The sequence below is a fragment of the Charadrius vociferus genome, unplaced genomic scaffold (genome assembly GCF_000708025.1).
Source record: "Charadrius vociferus isolate BGI_N301 unplaced genomic scaffold, ASM70802v2 scaffold49, whole genome shotgun sequence".
NCBI lineage: Eukaryota > Metazoa > Chordata > Aves > Charadriiformes > Charadriidae > Charadrius > Charadrius vociferus.
The window spans coordinates 3,244,393-3,262,961 of record NW_009661375.1 but is presented as its reverse complement, the minus strand read 5'-3'; the positions used below and the strand labels follow the sequence as shown (position 1 = coordinate 3,262,961).

The window sequence follows — 18,569 nt, the reverse complement described above, 5'->3', positions numbered from 1 at the left end:
GGCCTTCGCCGTGCTGGAGAAAGAGACGGAGTTAGGTATGGTGCCGGAGCGCCTTCCTCAGCAGTGTGCTGGGGGTCACCTGGCGGCAGTCTGTCAAAAACCTGTACTCGAAGCGCACATCACTCAAGCCTCAGTGTTTCATGGCGCACATGTAAGGGGAAGCTCCGTTTTTGGGTGGGAGAGCATCTGCCCTCGTCACGGGTTCCCCCTGGGAAGAACATCGTCGTTCTGGGCTTTGCCCTGACGGGAGGTTTCTTCCTCCCTTGGCTCAGGGACGTGTCCTTCAGCGGAGAAGCGGAGCTGTCACCAGCCTGTGCTTCACTGCTGATCCTTCAAGTTGGGACTTTAAGTTAAAGGCTGAATGTCGTCGCTTTGGTGTTTGAAAGCGGCAGGTCTCACTGGCCTGGGGCTCCAGCAGCAGCAGCAGGGATTTCGGGGGATAGGACAAGGTGAATGACTCCAGTAAGGAGCAGTGTGGGTCGCAGAGGGGCGAGGGCAGGTCTGGTTTAGTGCCAGACGGAGCGGGACGCAGAGAGGATCAGCTGGGAAATGGTGCCAGGATGGCTTAGCGGTGGGGCACGAGGAGAAGAGTGAAGAGCAGAGGGTGATGGTTGGAGGGTAGAGAGGGAGATGCAGAGCTGCTTGAAAATGTCTGGGAGCTGCTGGTCTGGGCAAAGTCTATACCTGGTAATTAATTGCCAGAACTGTAAACCGCAGCCATTTGCCCCGTGTTTCTGGATATCCCTGTAGGTGCCATGCAAGGCGCTGTCATTTGCATGGCAGGTTGAAGGCAAAGAACTGACGCAGGGATGACCGGGAAGATATGGCTAGTTGCTGACCCAGCACTAGCCAGGGTAAAATGGCGCAGCTCCCAGTGTTGCCTGCTGACACAGGGGATCTTGAGGCACTCTGCACCTGGGCTTTAAAATAAGAAAGAGCGAGTCCTGGTGCTTCATTGTTTGAAAGCTTTTCTGGTGCTCTCAAGTACCAGCGCAGGTTCATCATAAGCAGTCTCTTCACACCGAGTGCTTTTGCGCATACCCAGTCGCTCAGGGTAGGCAGGAGCAACCCCAAGCCATCGTGTCAGTGGCTAACTCAAAGGAGGATGCTTGAGCCCAAGCTCTCGCTCTAATAGCTCCACCAGCCAGGCTGTACCTTGCTCTTCAGATGTTACGGGTATGATATGAAGTGGCATTTTATCCCCAAGACGAGACATGCATGAAGTCCTTAACAGATGTGTGAGTGCAAAGCGGGAATGGCCTTTGGGAGTCAGTATTTTAAGAGGGAGAACATGCCCAAATTACTTCAGTGAAAATGTTTGTGATACTTTTTGTGATGTCAATGGCTCGATGTCCAAGTGGAGACGAGTGACAAGTGGCATTCCTCAGGGGTTTGTACCGGGACCTGTACTGTTCAACATCTTTGTTGGTGACATGGACAGTGGGGTTGAGCGCACCCTCAAGCAAGTTTGCCGATGATACCAAGCTGTTTGGTGAGGTAGACACACTGGAGGGAAGGGATGCCATCCAGAGGGACCTGGACAGGCTGGAGAGGTGGGCCTAAGCCAACCTCATGCAGTTCAGCAAGGCCAAGTGGAAGGTCCTACATCTGGGTCAGGGCAATCCCAAGCACAAATACAGGCTCGGCGGGCAATGGCTGGAGAGCAGCCCTGAAGAGAAGGACCTGGGTGTGCTGATTGATGAGAAGCTCAGCATGAGCCAGCAATGTGCAATCGCAGCCCAGAAGGCCAACCTTATCCTGGGCTGCATCAAAAGTGTGGCCAGCAGGTCAAAGGAGGTGATTCTGCCCCTCTACTCCACTCTCATGAGACCCCACCTGGAGTACTGCATCCCGCTCTGGAGTCCCCAACATAAGAAGGACATGGACCCGCTGGAGCGTGTCCAGAGGAGAGCCACGAGGATGATCTGAGGGCTGGAGCACCTCTCCTATGAGGAGAGGCTGAGAGAGTTGGGGCCGTTCAGCCTGGAGAAGAGAAGGCTCCGGGGAGACCTTATTGCCGCCTTCCAGTACCTAAAGGGGCTACAGGAGAGCTGGGGAGGGACTTTTTACTAGTGATAGGATGAGGGGGAATGGCTTCAAACTGGAAGAGGGCAGGTTTAGATTAAACATTAAGAAGAAAGTTACCGCGTTGATGGTGCTGAGGCACTGGAACATGTTGCCCAGAGAAGTTATTGAGGCCCCATCCCTGGAGGTGTTCCAACCTAAACCATTCTATGATTCTGTGATTTCTCACCTCTATTTTACTTAGTTACAAAGAGGAAATAGCAACCTAATCCAGTTCACAGATACTTGCAAAGCCTACCAGGTCTGCCGGCGCGTCCAAAGAAATGGAGGATTACACAGACATTACGTTAAATGAGGCCTTTAAGGATGCCTTTCGTTTTAAAAATTGAATATCTTAAAATTAATTTTAACATGTAGAAAGTTTTGATCAATTGTCCTGCAGTTGTAGCTCTTGGAGGAAAAACTTGTGATTTTTCTTCCTTTTCTTTTTTTTTCTTTCCCCTGTTGATTCAACACGTTGCAAGCTGTGATCGTTTATTATTAACTAGGTCTTGCTGTGTCAGTATTTTTCTAGCCTGTTGATACCAAGGGAGGAATTGTGTTTGCTGTGCAGTTACTTTATTTGAGCATCTCTTATTGTAACACTGATTTAGGGCAGGACCTCAAATTGCTTGCTCTTCTGACAGCTGAAGTAGTTAAAGTGTGAACCTTAATCACAGGAACATGTATTTTAATAACGTGTTTTTCTTTCTATTTAGCTCATCACCAGAGTGGACATAACAGTGGTGTGATTCACAGTGGGATTTACTACAAACCCGGATCTCTGAAAGCCAAGCTGGGTGTGCAGGGTGCAGCCCTCTGCTACAAGTACTGTGACCAGAAGGGAATACCGTACAAACAGTGTGGGAAGGTATAGGAACTGCTGTGTGTTCGTACTTTACCTTTGGAAACTGAGGCTGTATAATGTAGGTTACAATGTATAGCATGGGCCTGCTTGTGGTCTTGAGAGAAAGACATGAGTTTCTGCAACACGTCTACCTTCAGGATGAATGTGCCTTTTTGTTTTCTTCTTTTCAGCAACTCAAATCAGTTCTTTTTTCTGGGCCTAAATAATAATTCTCCTTATCTGGGGGCTGAGCTGAAATAGCCCAGGTAGTGGTGGAAGCCCGGCCCCGTGGAGGGGCACCTCTGTAATTCCAGGGAACACAAAGGCTCTCAGTATGTGCGTGCCATACTTCTTGGCATTGCAGGCTCCGAAAAGACTCCATGCCTTGAAAACGGCTCCAGACATTACCCAGCTACATGTATTTATGCCATGTTACATCCAGTTAATTCAACCTGAAATGCTGAGAACAGAAGAGTGGCTGTACTGATTCAGTTTGAGGTCTGCCCAACACTATATCCTATTTCTGGAAGTGTCTATAAACAGAGACCCAGGAAGGAATGAGAACAGGACAAGCAAATTATTAATTCTCCCAGCTTCCAACTATTTTCAGCTGAAGTTTTTTTCCTGAGCCTGATCTGCTTTGTCTGTAGTGACTCTCAATAGATTTCTCTTCCAAGTGTTTTTCAATTAAAAGCTTTTTCATCAGAGCATCCTTTGAGCAGTGGCAGAGAGCAACAACCTGCTGTGTGAATCACAGAATCTCCTAGACTGGAAACGACCTGTAAGAGTTACATCATTTTGAAACTGGCTCCTACAAGCTTCATCTCATGGTCCCTAGCCCTTGTGTTGGAAGAGGTGGTGAACAGTTGATCTGTGCTCACACTGTCCAAGCTGCATATAATTTTATATCCCCTCCTCCCCCAAAGTCATCCTTTCCAGCTGGTGAGTCTTAATCTGCTCAGTCATTCTTCTTAGAGAAGGTTTTTCATACTCTCTCCACCTTGTCTTCGTTCTCTGAACTGTTTCTAGTTTAATGCATCTTTGATACAAGATGAGGACCACAACTGCACGCAGCATTCAAGGTGTGGACAGATCCTGGATTTTTGCAGTGAAATAGAGTTCTCTGTGTTGTCCCGTATCCTTTTCCTAGTTGTTCCTAACATTCAATTTAGGGGTTTTCAGCCGTTGCTAGGAATTGAACTGATGTTTCTGTAGGATTGTCTATCCTAACCCTATGATCTTGGTCCTAAGTGATAACTTTGAATTTGGATCCTGTCATTTTATACATGAGGCTACGACTGCTTTTTCTGTGATAATCATTTCACATTTTTCTGCATTGAATTCCATCTGCCATTTTGTTAGTCGCTCGTTCACTTTGGAAGGTCCCTCTGCAGTTCTTTACAGTCAGCTCTTGTCTGAACCACCTTGAGTCACCTTAAAGGATCATCTGCCTTTCTCACCTCCTTGCCCCTTTTCGGGTTGCTCATAAATATCTTGGAGAGCGTGAACCTTTCTCTTAAAAGTGCAATGCTGAGGTGACAAGTGGCCTTTCAGGGTCCCCCCAGCTCAGCACCCACTGGAGCTGGGTGCAGATCTCTCCCAGCCCTGGACTGCAGAGCACAGCGCCCTGCGTGTGGCAGCGTGGATGGGCCCTGCACCAGGGCAGTGGTGGTCGTGGTAGCCTGGCTGGTTTCGTCCTGTGCTCCCTCTGCTGCAGCGCCGGTCGCAAGATGGCACTGTGGATTTGCTCAGCAATACACCTGAACTTACAAGCCTGCTCTCAACTCAAAGCACCGGGACAGCGGCCCTGTTCTGTAGGAGTCGGTTTGAGCATGGGCAGGGCTAGCACTGACCCAGCAGCATTATCACAGAATCACAGAATTTTCAGAGTTGGAAGGGACCTCTAGAGATCACCCAGCCCCACTCCCCTGCTAAAGCAGGACTGCCCAGAGCACATCACTCAGGACTGCATCCAGGCGGGTTTTGAACATCTCCGGAGAAGGGGACTCCACCCCCTCCCTGGGCAGCCTGTGCCACTGCTCTGTCACCCCAACTGTAAAGAAGTTTTTTCGTGTGTTGGAACGGAACTTCCTGTGTTCTAGCTTGTGCCCATTGCCCCTCGTCCTGTCACTGGGAACCACCGAGAAGAGTGTGGCTCCATCCTCCTTCAACCCACCCTTTAGATATTTGTAAGTAGTAATAAGGTCTCCCCTCAGCCTTCTCTTCTCCAGGCTAAAGAGTCCCAGCGCTCTCAGCCTTTCCTCATAAGGGAGATGCTCCAATCCCTCAGTCATCTTGGTTGCCCTTCGCTGGACTCTCTCCAGCATTGTCGGTCCTTTGCTGACGCTGAATTTGTGTACTTCTGCATCGCCTTCCCCGGCAGTGTTTATTCCAGGGAAGGTGATGTTGAAGCTTTAGCACTTGTACGTAAAGCAGCCGCCCTAGGCTTGGAGACCTCAGTGCCTTCTCAGTGCAAAGATGCCTGTGTTGTCAGCCCTGAGCTGGACCTGGCAGGAGTATGGTCTATGCAAACTCAGCACAGATAATTCATAGTCTGGATAAATCTCTTGTGATAGTTGTGAGCTAACTACATGGTGAAATGAAGTGAGGTTGGCACAGTTCAGTTTAGACACTGCATCAGAACACATCCTTACTCTCCTATTGAGAGTGTTTGAGATTTGTAAGTTTTGGGTTGAGTTCATTTTCATTTTTGGAAGCATCCCAGTGGCTCTTTAAAATCATACTCTCTTCTTTCACATTCAGTTTGGTAATCTCATGCTGCTTTTAGCAAATACTATCCATTGACAGTAACTTAAACTACAGTTTAACATTTGTTTTTCACTCTCCTTAATATATTAGTACTTTCTCAGTAATAGGTATTTATAGAATCTTGTGCCACTAACAACACAAACCACATTTTTCACCCCCTTGAATTGTAATTTACTATTCACTTATTCACTATTGCTTGCTTGTTAGCTTGGGCTTAATGCCAAACCTGAACTGGCTTTGTATGTTTTGCTCACTGGTGTGCCTTGTTATCTTTTCTGAAGCTAATTGTAGCTGTTGAACAAGATGAAATTCCAAGACTCAAAGCTCTGTATGAAAGAGGACTGCAGAACAACGTCCCAGGTCTGAAACTGATTGGAGCAAAAGAAATCCAAACGAAAGAACCCTTCTGCAGGGTAAGGGATTTGCTTATTTTTATTGGACGTGTAAGACCTCAGTTTCTCAGGTGCTGTTATTTTTTTAATTTAACATAAATACGTTTCTGGCCTTGGGGTAATTTGCATGGTTGACAAGTTCAAAAGAGCCTGAAAACCCAGAAGAAATAGAATTGTCAACAACAACAAAAAAATCCATTTATTTCTGGAACTTTTTCGCTCAGCCCAATCCTACGTGTGCATTTGCCGTTACATACACATCGGACCAGGTCTAACACAACATAAGGTGATCCTGTAGAATCATTCTTGGTGACATTTTCACCTCGGGTTTCTCCTGCTCGCTTGTTCTCATTCCCGTGCTCATCAGCTCTCTGTGTGCTGAAGTCATAAAGAGCTGCTGCTGCTGCCACTAATTGCAAATGATGTGCGGGCCAGCATTCACAGATTAGAGAGCAGGTAATCCATTTCACTTGCAGCCTACCAAAGGAATCAGAATTATTTGAGTCAAACTAAGAGCCTCTATAGTCGATACGCAGAACTGAATTTATAGGGAAATGGACAGAGCCTCCAAGTTGTTCAGACGTCCTTTTTTACACAGATGTGTTCTCCCTGATGTATATGCTCAGAAACAAAAAAAACAGTCCTCCCATCAATGACAAGGAGTGATTTTTTATTATTTTTTTTAATCTTTCGTTTTTTCCCCTTCTCCTTGCCGGTGCTTGCTTGTATGTTTTTGTGGCTGATAGGCAGATTTTCCTTTGCCAAGGTTAGAGCTGCTATATCTGAGTTTATGCCGAGATGATTCTCCTCCTTCACACTAAAATTATTTGACTTACAGTAAAGCTTGATAGTGCAGCAATGAAAATTCCTTCCCATCTGTAAGTGCAGACTTGGATGGAGCCGCTTTCAATCCGGTTGCTTCCTACACACGATTGTTATGTGGCACTTCTCAGCCTGTTTATTTTCACAGCAGGAGAAATGTGAGTAGTTTATGGAACACAGATTTGTTGTTGTTTAGTATATCTTTGATTGAGAGGAAAATCTGGATATAAATTCCGTACTGTTTCATCTGGCAGCTTGTTATTGGTGTAGCTGCATGACTCATTGCTTATCAGTGGTTGTAGGCATAGACAAAAATTTTCTGATGAGGAATCTTTTTTTCTCATAAACATATTTTATCCGCTCCTTAAAGCATTCTTTGCATGTTCAAGTTCCAGCTGAGCATTTACTTCTGCAAACGAGTAGATTCAGATGGGTCTTATTACAGTTGCTTTGGTTTCCTAAGCTGAGTCCTTTCCTCGTAAGCAAAGGGAACTTGTGTGGTGTTGTAAAACATTGCACTGTATATCAAGTGGAGAGGAAGGTTTTGTGTAAGACACAGTTCTGCCGTTCTGGTTGTCTTGGGCATGTAAATGGCCCCTGCTATTGTAGTATCGGAGTGACTGACAGTCTTTTACTGTAGTTATGCTTGCAGCGTCTCTCTGAGATAAAGCAGTTCTACTATCCTTATTTCATAGCTGGAACTAGGAAAATATTGTGATAATAAAAATTATGTGAGGAACTGAGCCTTTCTGGTATAAAGATAGTAAAACATCTCTGAGAAACATTAAAAATTCTAGCTACACAGTGGACGTGAACCTTGCTTTCTGCTAGGACAAGTATAGGCTGTTGTCTAACTCAGGAGGGACTTTTCTCTCTGATGTGCAGCGCAGTAGTGTAGAGATGGTATGTTTTAGCCTCGCAGGAGGCATTGGCAACAGCTGTGCATCAGGTGGAACTCCCAGGTGACCATTTGAAGGTGGAATTGTATAATGTGTGGTTGAAAATAAGTACATATTAGCTGAAGCCAAGGTTAGGTAACCTGTTTTATCATTAAGCGCTCTGTCAAGAAGACTTGTTTTTGCTATGGTTCCACCATCACTTAACCCACCGTAGGGAGTTTTCGCCATATTAGTTGTCAGCAAACATGAACACGGGAGCTGGCACATGGAGGGACTAGGAACGAGCAGGCAGGGATGAGAAGACAGCGGTACTCCCCTCAACGGCAATGCATATTATTTCAGATGAAATATTCTCTGTATTGAAGACCGAAGTCCACATACAGCCTTCACTGTTCTTCTGTATCTTAATACTGTTTCAGGGTCTGATGGCCCTTGATTCCCCATATACCGGCATTGTGAATTACAAAGAAGTGGCCCAGTCCTATGCTGAAGACTTCCAGGAAGCAGGTGGGACCATCTTGACTGATTTTGAAGTCACAAACATGGAGATGGCTAAAGAAAGTTCTTCAGAAAGTGAAGATGGTAAGGCAGTTTTTTGCCCTCCATTTACTACAGTCCTGCCAAAGATCTTGCTCAAAACACATTGGCTTTAACTCAAACCACGTTTCTGAACCTTTCTGTCTCACAGGGAAGAGACAAAAGGCAAAATTATGTGAGATATCGAGCAAGCTCACTTTTTTTTACTCAGGCAGGTCACCCTTCAGCTGAAACATTTAATGCTGATGGAAGAAAATGACAGTAAAGGAGAGGAAGTACGTTGTTCTCTCCTATTAAGATCAGATTTAGCTGAATATTGCACGTGTATTCTTGTGGTAGTGCTTTTTCTTTACCCTGGAAGGCAGGTTGGATCTGTGCTGGTACACATGGAAGAATGAATTAAAAAAAAAAAAAGAGCCTGTTAATTCCTAAATACAGTTACGTCCAACAATGTCAGTTACATTAATAGTAGTTGCTCCCTAGCTTGGAGATCTTCCAGTGGAAGAACCCTTAATCATGACAAGTTGCCTGTTCTGACAGTTTTCTGTTACATATTCTATTAATTCCTTCTCTTGTCTAATTCTATTACAGGACTGAAATACCCAGTCATTGTTAGGAACTCAAAGGTAAGAACTAAATTGAAGAATTAATTGCTTAATAGAAAGCCATTTCTCCTTTTCTTAAGAACTTTTGTTGAGTCCTGGTGGATTAACCAGTTCTCTAAAAAAAATTAAAAAGCTGCTGTTCAGTAACATGATCGCTGTCATCTAGGAATGCTTTTATAAAACAACTGCAATCAATTCTAAACAAGGAACTTGTTTAGATTTTACTGTGTACTGGGAATAAGAATGAAAGTATAACTTTCTCTTTCTGCTGCCTGACTAATGTTTGACTGTATGTGTCCCTTATCTTCTTTATTTGTACATTCTTATGCTTGCTGTTTCCAGGGGCTCCTTTTATCACTCATTTGATGAGAAACACCTGTTTTCATGTTTGCTTTTGGTCTTTGGCATCTATAAAAATGATAAGGAGGCACCTAGAATCATTTTATCATCAGAAAGCCACAAGCTAATTTAGTAAAGCAGGTGCATATACTGGTGTCATTCCTGCGGGTCAGTTAATGCTGCACAGGAAATTTAGTTGTAACCTTTTCACCTTCAGGAGAGAATATCTGGACTCTTCTTTGGGGTGGGGAGGGAGGACAATAAACAAAACCAACCTCACTCCCCCCCCAGTTGTTTTTAAAGTTAGTGCTGCTGCTTTCTTGTTCTATTTCTGCTCTTTCGTTAAAAAGTAGCTTCCAAAATCTGTTAGATTCTCTCACCAAATACTGGTGCTTTTTAAAAATTTAATTATTTTCATGGAAACACTTTTAGTTGAAGAAAAGGACCATAGTATTTAAAAACAAATACTGTGAGCAATATAGATAGATAGGTAATAGTTTGTGATTTTATTTATTGATTTAGATGGTAAGGTGTTTAGATATTTAACAGCTCTGCGTAACTGTGTGCTATGAACTTGCATAGCTTTCTGGATAAACTACTGTACAGTAGTACGACCGCTTCTGCTGCATGCAGCGAAATCTGTTAACAGCTTTTTTAAACCAAAAGCCTATCAGTTCCTTAGCTACTCCAGCTATCACGCACCCTCTGGCCGTGCAAAGCTGGCCGGAAAGCCGCAGGCTAGCCTGGCGTCACGGCTTGGTAAGGCGCAGAGGCGAGGGAGCGCCAGGGGAGACACCTGATTTGCTGGAGGAGCAGAGTCTTTGACCCCACACGTTGAGGCTCTGCCCCGTACGATAAGCATGCTCGTGTAACGCACGAGGCTCTGTGTTCTGGGAACTGAACCTGAAGGTAGTCTGAGAATCGATGACGTGTTTCTTTTTTTATTCTGTTTTTTTTTCTTCCCCTCCCCACCCCTTTTCTATAAAGATTCTTCCAGTCGTACCTGCCCAATGAATTGCCATTTCAGGATAGTTCTCCTCCAGGGAATACGGGAGAATATTGTAAAGAACTACATGAAATAATTAAATGTTTCTGCCTCCTTTTGCAAATACGGTTGGGTTTTTTTTTCCAAGGCTTGTAGGTGATGGGTGGCTTTTTAGTAGATATGTTGAATTTTTGTGTGTTTTGGTTTGTGTTTGTTTTTTTTTTCCACAGGGTGAGGAAATCTACTGTCGGTACATTGTGACCTGTGCAGGACTTTACTCAGACCGCCTGTCTGAGATCAGTGGCTGCAGTCCTGAACCTCGTATTGTACCCTTCCGTGGAGATTATTTGGTGCTAAAACCAGAAAAGTGCTATATGGTTAAAGGAAATATTTATCCGGTATGTAGTTTCTACTTTGTCTTTCACAGCATGCTCTAAGAACTGCTAAAACTTCAGAAATAAGGGCAGTATTACATGGTTAATTCTGTTAGACTGCAGATAGTGGCGCACAACATATGGACGTAGAGTCAGTTGCTTCTGACAGAACAGCTTGTTTTTGTTAATTCTTGAGGAATAGGTAATTCCTGGGAAATTATTGCCAGTTGGGTTTTTTTGTTTGTGTTTTTGGGGTTTTAATCGGGAAAGAATGAAACATTTAGCATGATAGCCACATGCCGACAAAAGCCTGGCTTCTTTCTTCATGTTATAAAGTAAATCTGTAGGCAGGATACAGAAGTCAATGAGGGACAACAGTAAATAATTAATTACTTAGATGTAGGGTTTAGTCTTGTGTGCTAATACCCAAAGCTCGGATTTAGATATTTGCCTCTCAACCTGTCTTTGAATTTGCTTTACTTTGTACGACAAAATATAGACGTGGGAGGAAAAGGGCAAGCCTTCTACCATCTAATATAGAAAAATGTGTGATGAAGAGGAGCAGTTCCAGACAAAAAGTGAAGTTAGCAAGCAAGAAGAGACAGCTCCTAGGGCGGCATTTTATTTAATTCACGCAGTGTGTTGAAATATCGCCTTTCTGAATACGAACTTAGAATTGCGTGATAAACACTGGAGCAGGTCGCCCTAAGGAAATTGTGGAACTCTGGACATTGGGTGTTTGTCTGACCTCTTCTCACCTGGGAATGATTCAGGATCCTGTCTTGGGATGGGAGGGAGGAACCGGCTGAGATGTAAGGGTGCCTTCCAGCCTCGTTTCATGGCTGTGTGAGGATAGCTGGTACACTTCGAATTTTTTTGTTATGGCCAAATATGGTAATAAGATTAGAAAATTGCACGACTCTTAGTGATACGTTATTGGAAATGTAATGTAGTTTGTGGAGTGGTTGCACTAAACTTCAAAAGTATTAAAGGCATATTTTTAACAGGAAAATCAGTGCACTGAGTACAGAAAATGAACATATCTTAAAGCACTTTTTAGTCATGACAATACTGTTTTTTGAGGAATACCCCATGCTTGCTTATTTTCAGACTATAACACAGTCACCTCTGTAGTCACCTTTTCTAAATAGCTAAAGATCATGAAATGCCAGCTTATGTAGAGTTGTGCTTATTTAATACTTGTATCTGCATATAGCCAGCTTATTTCTGTTTCAGCCTTCGCACACAATTACACTGTAGTCCATTCCCAAACAGAAAAGAAACTGCAGATCCTTATTATTACCATTAATCAGGCTTGCTAACTATATGTTATTTTGAGCAATACAGGCATGGTGAGGTTTTTCCTAATATTTTATAATCTATTTTATTGCAGTATAATTACTACTGGTAAATAGCATTAGTGTGTCATTGGTTTTCTTGTGGGTTGATTTATATCCTGAGAAATCATGTGTACTTTTTTTTTCTGTTGTTTTTCTTTTACCTAAGTTGCAGCCTTACTTGGCCCTGCTCTGTTTTTCAGTGTTTTAAATTAGTTACGTGCTATAACTGCACAATTAACAAGCAGAAAAACCAGCGTAGGAGCCAATTGTACGGTTATATGACTCGAATTTTGTTGTAGTGATTGGAAATAAAATGGCAAACTTACTTCCTTTTTCACTTGTTCATTTAAAAACAGTTATTTCCGTTTGTTGGGAGGACAGCTCCTTTACCGTGTTTCAGTTTGGTTTATTCACTTTCTCACACAATAAACTGTAAATGTTTGTGCTTTCCTCCTGACAAATGTTTTCCATGTTTCCTGGACAAATTTGTTGACTTGAGTGGTTGTGTGGCTGTTTCTCTGATCTGGTTTGTAACAGCTGTAATAACGGTTATATCCCCCTTCAGGTTCCCAATCCTCGGTTCCCTTTTCTGGGATTTCATTTCACACCAAGAATGGATGGCAGTGTTTGGCTTGGTCCTAACGCAGTACTAGCCTTTAAGCGAGAGGGCTACAAATTGTTTGACTTCAGCACTGGAGACTTTTTAGATGCCGTAACATACAGGTAATATCTTGTCTTTTTTGTCTGCTAAATGCAGTTATTTAAATGTCAGCTTGTGACTCCATGGAAGCTAGTTCTTGTCAAAAAAGTGCTTTTGCCAAGTTTTTGGGGTGTTTAAAGACAGTTGTGCTGATAAGGGTGGACTTTGCCAAGACACTTGCCTTCATGTGATCTAATATTTGAATTTTCATAAACTACCAAGACGTGTCTCAGCTGGTCCGAGAATGTGGCTCCTCATCGGACGGTACTGGTGAGCCATGTTGCTACTCGTGGAGCTCTTCCAGGATTGGTTTTGGTCTGATGCAGTGTAATGTTTTAATTAACCTAGACAGTGTGATTAAAATACCTGCAGAGGATGCTTGGAAGAGAGAACACAGAGTGGTCTGAATTGCCGTGTTAAACTTTGTTAGACCATCAATATACATTTAAAAAATGTCCAAATGCAAGGAAATAAGTTAAGGGCCACGAATTCAGGCTGGGAAGCTGTCTTAGAAAGCATGTCAGAGGAATTAGGAATCATTGCTAAAACTGCAAACATAAATGAACAGAATATCTGTAGAAGTCAAGAGAAATTTTGTTTCACTATGAGGGGCTGGACAGACCATTACCAAGTGCTCAATTTTAGAAATTAGACATGAAAAAGAACATGAAAATACTAGGGAGGATCCATGGAGAGGCTGCAAAACAGGTCAGGGAACTGGAAAACAGCTTTCTGGCAAACAGCTCAACTTAATGCAGTTTATTCAAGTAAAGAGTTGAAAGCATCTTAATCATTGTCTATAGATTTTTATACTGGAAGACCTGAGGAAAGCAAAGCAAGCAAACAAGATCTGCAAAGACATAGCAAGATTCAGTGGCTGAAAGCTGAGGAGTTCAGGAGTGTGATGATCTTTTCAGAATGATTGTGGGAAAAAAGTCTCAAGCGGCATGTCTGTCTTCCTTCGTGCGCGTGGGTTTTCAGTCTTTTGCCATTTGACTGGACCAGAGAAAAATCCTGGACATAGGAAGGACTGGAGTTCAGAGTTAATTCTCAAAGAAAGAATGTAAATGCAACGCTACAGTTCTGTAAACAAGGTTTGTTGAAGCAGAGAAGGACAAACATATCTTTCTCAAGTAGAAACCATGACGGATTACTGATGTTGGGAATGGGAACTTTTGCCATACATTTGCTACTTTCTTAGGCAGTGTTAGTTTGACATGGCTGCATTTATTAGGGAAGATTTGTTCCTACTGCAGTTATTTTTCCCTCTACAGTGGGTTATGGAAGCTTGTGCTGAGAAACCTGTCTTATGGAATGAGTGAAATGTACAGAGCGTGTTTCCTTAGCGCACAGGTGAAGCAACTTCAGAAGTTCATCCCTGAGGTCACCATCAATGATGTACTCAGGTAAACAAAATTCTTGTTAGTAACACCCAGTGGCTTGTTAAATCTCTTAACAGTAGCAAACGTAGCATTGGCTTATTCCCTTCCTTCACCAAAATATGCTAGCAAAGCATGGAAACATTTAGATACTTTCTACAGGAAGGCCTTTTATGTTGTGTTTGCTTGTGTATAGGCAAGTTTGATGAGTATTTGTGTGACTTTCTACACTCTCCATAGGCTAAAATTCACAGTTGTGACACATTCACCAAAAAGAAAAAGTCTCTCTATCCTAGCGATACATTCAGTAGCCTGAACATAATCTGAGTTCACAAAGAAAGCAAAACTCTAATGAAATTCAGAGGGGAAGCCAGACTGTGGGTTGCTGGTGATTGAATATTGACTTAGTTTAATCATCTCAATAAAATCGTATTCAGCTTCTTACTGTGTGGTGAGAGAAACTAATTCAAATGAGTTTAGAAATGCCAAGGAACTGAAGAGACTTGTGAGGAAAGATGAGGCGTTTAAGGACCTGGATGTGGGTTTAACTGTCCAACAATTTGCAGCGAGAAAATCTAGAATAAGAAAAGCTCGAGCTTGGCAGAAGGGAGTTATCCAGCTGAGGCAGTATACCATTGGCATGAAATTCGTGTTTGACGAGGCTTGCTGTCTCAAAACAAAGGGTTTCCTTTTTGAAAAGACAGGGCATGTTTGGGTGGGGGGGGAGAGGAGAGTAACTTCACAACCAGGAGAGATACAGAAGATCCTCTGCTTGGCTACCTGCCCTTGTTTTACGGTAATGACTGTGAGACATCTCCCACTCTGCCTCACAAGTGTTAAACTTCCCTGTGCTCCCCGAAAAGCCTGACTGGGCTTTGACTCCACAGTCTGCCTTCCTAACCCTTCCCTGGGTACCTTCACAAGGTTGGAACAGAATTGATTTTCTGACTTCAGAAAACATCTTTCTTTCTAACGGTGAGCTCCTCCTTTATTTTGCAGGGGTCCATCTGGAGTGAGAGCTCAAGCATTGGACAGTGACGGAAATTTGGTAGATGACTTTGTATTCGATGGAGGCAGTGGAGATATTGGAAGCAGAATTCTTCATGTCAGAAATGCCCCTTCTCCTGCTGCTACCTCCTCCCTTGCCATCGCAAAAATGATTGCAGATGAAGTGAAGCAAAGATTTGAATTGTGAATGAATCACGGGTGTAGTGTGGTTTTACCCCTCTTGTATGTGTAGCAGCTTGTCTGCATTGAATGAACTCTGCAGCCTTTAATGACGAAGATAAAACAGGCAATGTGTTGCTTGCAAGAGCAGCGCTGGTAAAGCTGTGCAGCGCGAAACCAGCATTTGAAATGTTTGCCTTTGCCAGCCCACAACTTCTTAGCTTGACAAATAAAGGAGTTACGGTGCCTGGTAAGACCTGCTGCGGTACCGCCATCTGCAAGAAAGAAGCAAACAGCCCCCTTGGCAGTAAAGGTTTGTCCACCTGAGCAGGAACAGCCTGTGGAGGGGCTGGTGCCAGGCACAATGGAGGGTCTCTCCAACCCTAGTGAGCCATGAGGTGGCGCAGGAAGAGCCTCTGTCGGTGGGGTTGCCCACGCGGACTTCCCATGCCTCTGCTCTAAACTTTGCCTGCTCCTCCGGCTTTGGAGACACAGTCGATCCTCTGAAAAACCACAAGCGCTGGGTGGCTCTCTGTGTGCTTTCTCTCTGACTCCATTTAAATTGGAGTCTGCAGTCCTGTAGCTTACATTAAAGTAATGGAGATAGAAGGATAAGCCCTGATTAAGAGTTCTGCTGATACGGAATTAAGGGCTTTATCAGAGACTGAAAACAATATTTGGAGCCTTCAACATGAATGTAGAGTATTTCAGAGAAAAATAAGCCTAACAAGGGATTACCAAATCTGAGTCAATTTAGATACGCAATTCAGATAAGCTGTCTATCTGATTGGTGTCTCTATTTTTTATAGAGCTGAAATTAAAACGTATACATAAACAGTCATTTTTCATTTAACTTAAATCTGGGAAGTCAGCACCAATCAGAAACTACTTCAGTGGTTTGGGTTTTTTTTTCTTTTGAATACTGGTAATGCAAAAGGAGCTTATCTTTGTACAGCCTGTTGAGCAATCCAGTGGAAATGGTCTTTGTAAAAGCAAATGCGAAGGGAGGGAAGCTACAGAAACCTGTCTTTATTGAGTCATGTTGCATACTGCTTCCCTTGGAGCCCAAACAGCAATGAGTCAGGAAGGCTTCCCATTTCCCACATGGCTGGCAAGAGGGGCACTTAGAAAGTGCTGGCTACTTTTCTGAACCCTTATTGATACTTGAAATTTTAGCCAAGGTACACCTGGAAGATAGTCTGTGTGGAGACCGTGCTTTAAACTAGAAAGAGATGTTAAAGAAGTTTGGTACTGAACTAGCCGAGTAGCTTGGTGTGTTCCGCATAATTGCTCCAAAAAGAATTATGTGGCCTGAGGGACAAACTACTTGAGAATACTTTTAAAGCAGATGTTCACAGGATGTTGGGTAATACAGATAATTGTGGGTAGTTTAGTTTGCTACCAGGCAATTTGCCATACTCTTTTTTTTTTTTTTTTTTTTTAAAGTTACTTTCTGTACTCCTCTGACATGCACGAGGGAGTGTGTTAGCATAGGAGGTCAGGTATGCTAGCTGATGTTTTTACTGTATGCAGCTGAGACGCTTTACAGAGAGAAAGGGCTTAATCTGTCTTCTTTTTTTCTTTTCTTTTCTTTTTTTCTTTCCTGGTGACATCTACTTTACCAGAAAAGTGACTCCCGTATAAGGGCAACCGGGAAATTCAAATAATAAGCCCTTCAAAGAAAAGCTTTGGTCGTTATTCTTAGCCACAATGACACTAGACAGAGATTCAGATATTCCAAATGCTAAAATGCCATACGGCTGTGTAAAAGTTGTATCTTCACAATGGAACAATCATATCTTCGCTCCCTGCCAGAAGTGTTGCCTATCAACAGTAAATACTACAAAAGGATTGCAAAAGCAACTTCCTCCCACTCGAGGTGTGGCCCTAACATGTATTAACAGAATAAAGAACGTTAAAATGTAAAGCAGTCATATACCATGGTGAATCTTAAGTCAGCATATTTAATTCTGCAGCCTGCTCTGCTTTTTACTCTCAGGAGGTGATTATTTTGGGGTAGAGTTTACCTGAAACTTTTAAATTTTGAATATTTCTGTAGCATTCTGTGGAATATTTATATTTTTAGAGATAAAGTTATAAACCTTTTTTAAAGCAATAACTTCAGGGAATTACGACAATGGGGTTTCATACATAAGTCTTGTTGCCCATTAAGTGTGAAAATGTATGAATATATTTTCTGAAAGGGTCTAATTCACTTGGATGGCTTAATAACTATGCCTTTCTCTATTGTTATTAAAATAGCGTGGTGGGTTTTTTTTAATTGCTGTAAGGTCTGTGTATTTCTCCCGACTTACAAAAAATTTTACTGTAGCATTCTGTGGAATATTTATATTTTTAGAGATAAAGTTATAAACCTTTTTTAAAGCAATAACTTCAGGGAATTACGACAATGGGGTTTCATACATAAGTCTTGTTGCCCATTAAGTGTGAAAATGTATGAATATATTTTCTGAAAGGGTCTAATTCACTTGGATGGCTTAATAACTATGCCTTTCTCTATTGTTATTAAAATAGCGTGGTGGGGTTTTTTTTAATTGCTGTAAGGTCTGTGTATTTCTCCCGACTTACAGAAAAGTTTCACTGCTATTTGCTAATTCTCATCTGAATTAGGCAGGATATAGCTCTATATAATAGGAATTACTGTATAGAGGGGGATGACAACACATGACCAAATTTGTCTTCCTAAAGTACCTGTATCTTACCTCTGCTTGTCACACTTCACAGCTTTTTCTCACCCGGGTATGTCTGCAGCGGACAGAACCAGTCTTAAGCCCCATCTGGACCTGTAATAGCATGTGGAATGGTAGTTCTTGACATTCTGAATAGATGCATTAGGACAGCTTTGGACGAACACAGTTTATTTCCCCCAAAGCGTCCCATAAGGTCACTCCTAAACTCTGGGAAGAGTATGGCATATTGTGGAGCGAAGTGAGGATGTAGTGCCGTGTGTCATGGCTTACTGGATGGCTGCTCTTGGGAAAACGAGCTCCTTTAGGACAGGTGGGTGCGTCCGGTCACCTTGGAGCAGCTCGGGCTGGCTGGCGAAGAGCGGGATGTCGCGTCCTGAGGAACGTGGGCGTTTGGGGACTGCAGAGGTGGGGACGTGGCGCCAGGTGAGGGGCTCGGCCCAGCTGGGACATCGGCTTCCAGCAAACTGCCCCGACCGCAGCTTCGCCCATCGCACCGCCCTTACTCTGGAGTTGCACTCGGCATTACCTTTTTCTTTTTCCTCACGGTTCGGGTTTGAGGAACAATTTCCCACAGAAATAAGTTATTTTGTTGGGAACCCCCCCAGGCCACGCTGGCGCGGCAGGAGCTGTCAGGGCCTC

General features: G+C 43.2%; 2 protein-coding genes across 2 annotated transcripts in view; both read left to right on the top strand.

Annotated features, from left to right (window-relative positions):
* Position 1: 1 nt before the first annotated feature.
* L2HGDH (L-2-hydroxyglutarate dehydrogenase) lies at positions 2 to 15,247 on the top strand (the record flags this gene model as incomplete). Its single annotated transcript, XM_009893932.1, has 9 exons — positions 2 to 35; positions 2,784 to 2,935; positions 5,962 to 6,093; positions 8,213 to 8,375; positions 8,922 to 8,956; positions 10,490 to 10,657; positions 12,539 to 12,696; positions 13,948 to 14,079; positions 15,052 to 15,247. Coding segments are annotated over 9 exons (1,170 nt in total), but the record flags the coding sequence as incomplete, so codon positions are not given.
* A 3,046-nt stretch (positions 15,248 to 18,293) lies between these two features.
* The window catches only part of SOS2 (son of sevenless homolog 2 (Drosophila)), a 56,415-nt gene continuing 56,139 nt past the window's right edge, over positions 18,294 to 18,569 (top strand). Inside the window, exon 1 of the mRNA XM_009893931.1 lies at positions 18,294 to 18,353. Coding sequence (XP_009892233.1) covers positions 18,294 to 18,353 — 60 coding nt within the window. The remainder of the gene's footprint in view (positions 18,354 to 18,569) is intronic.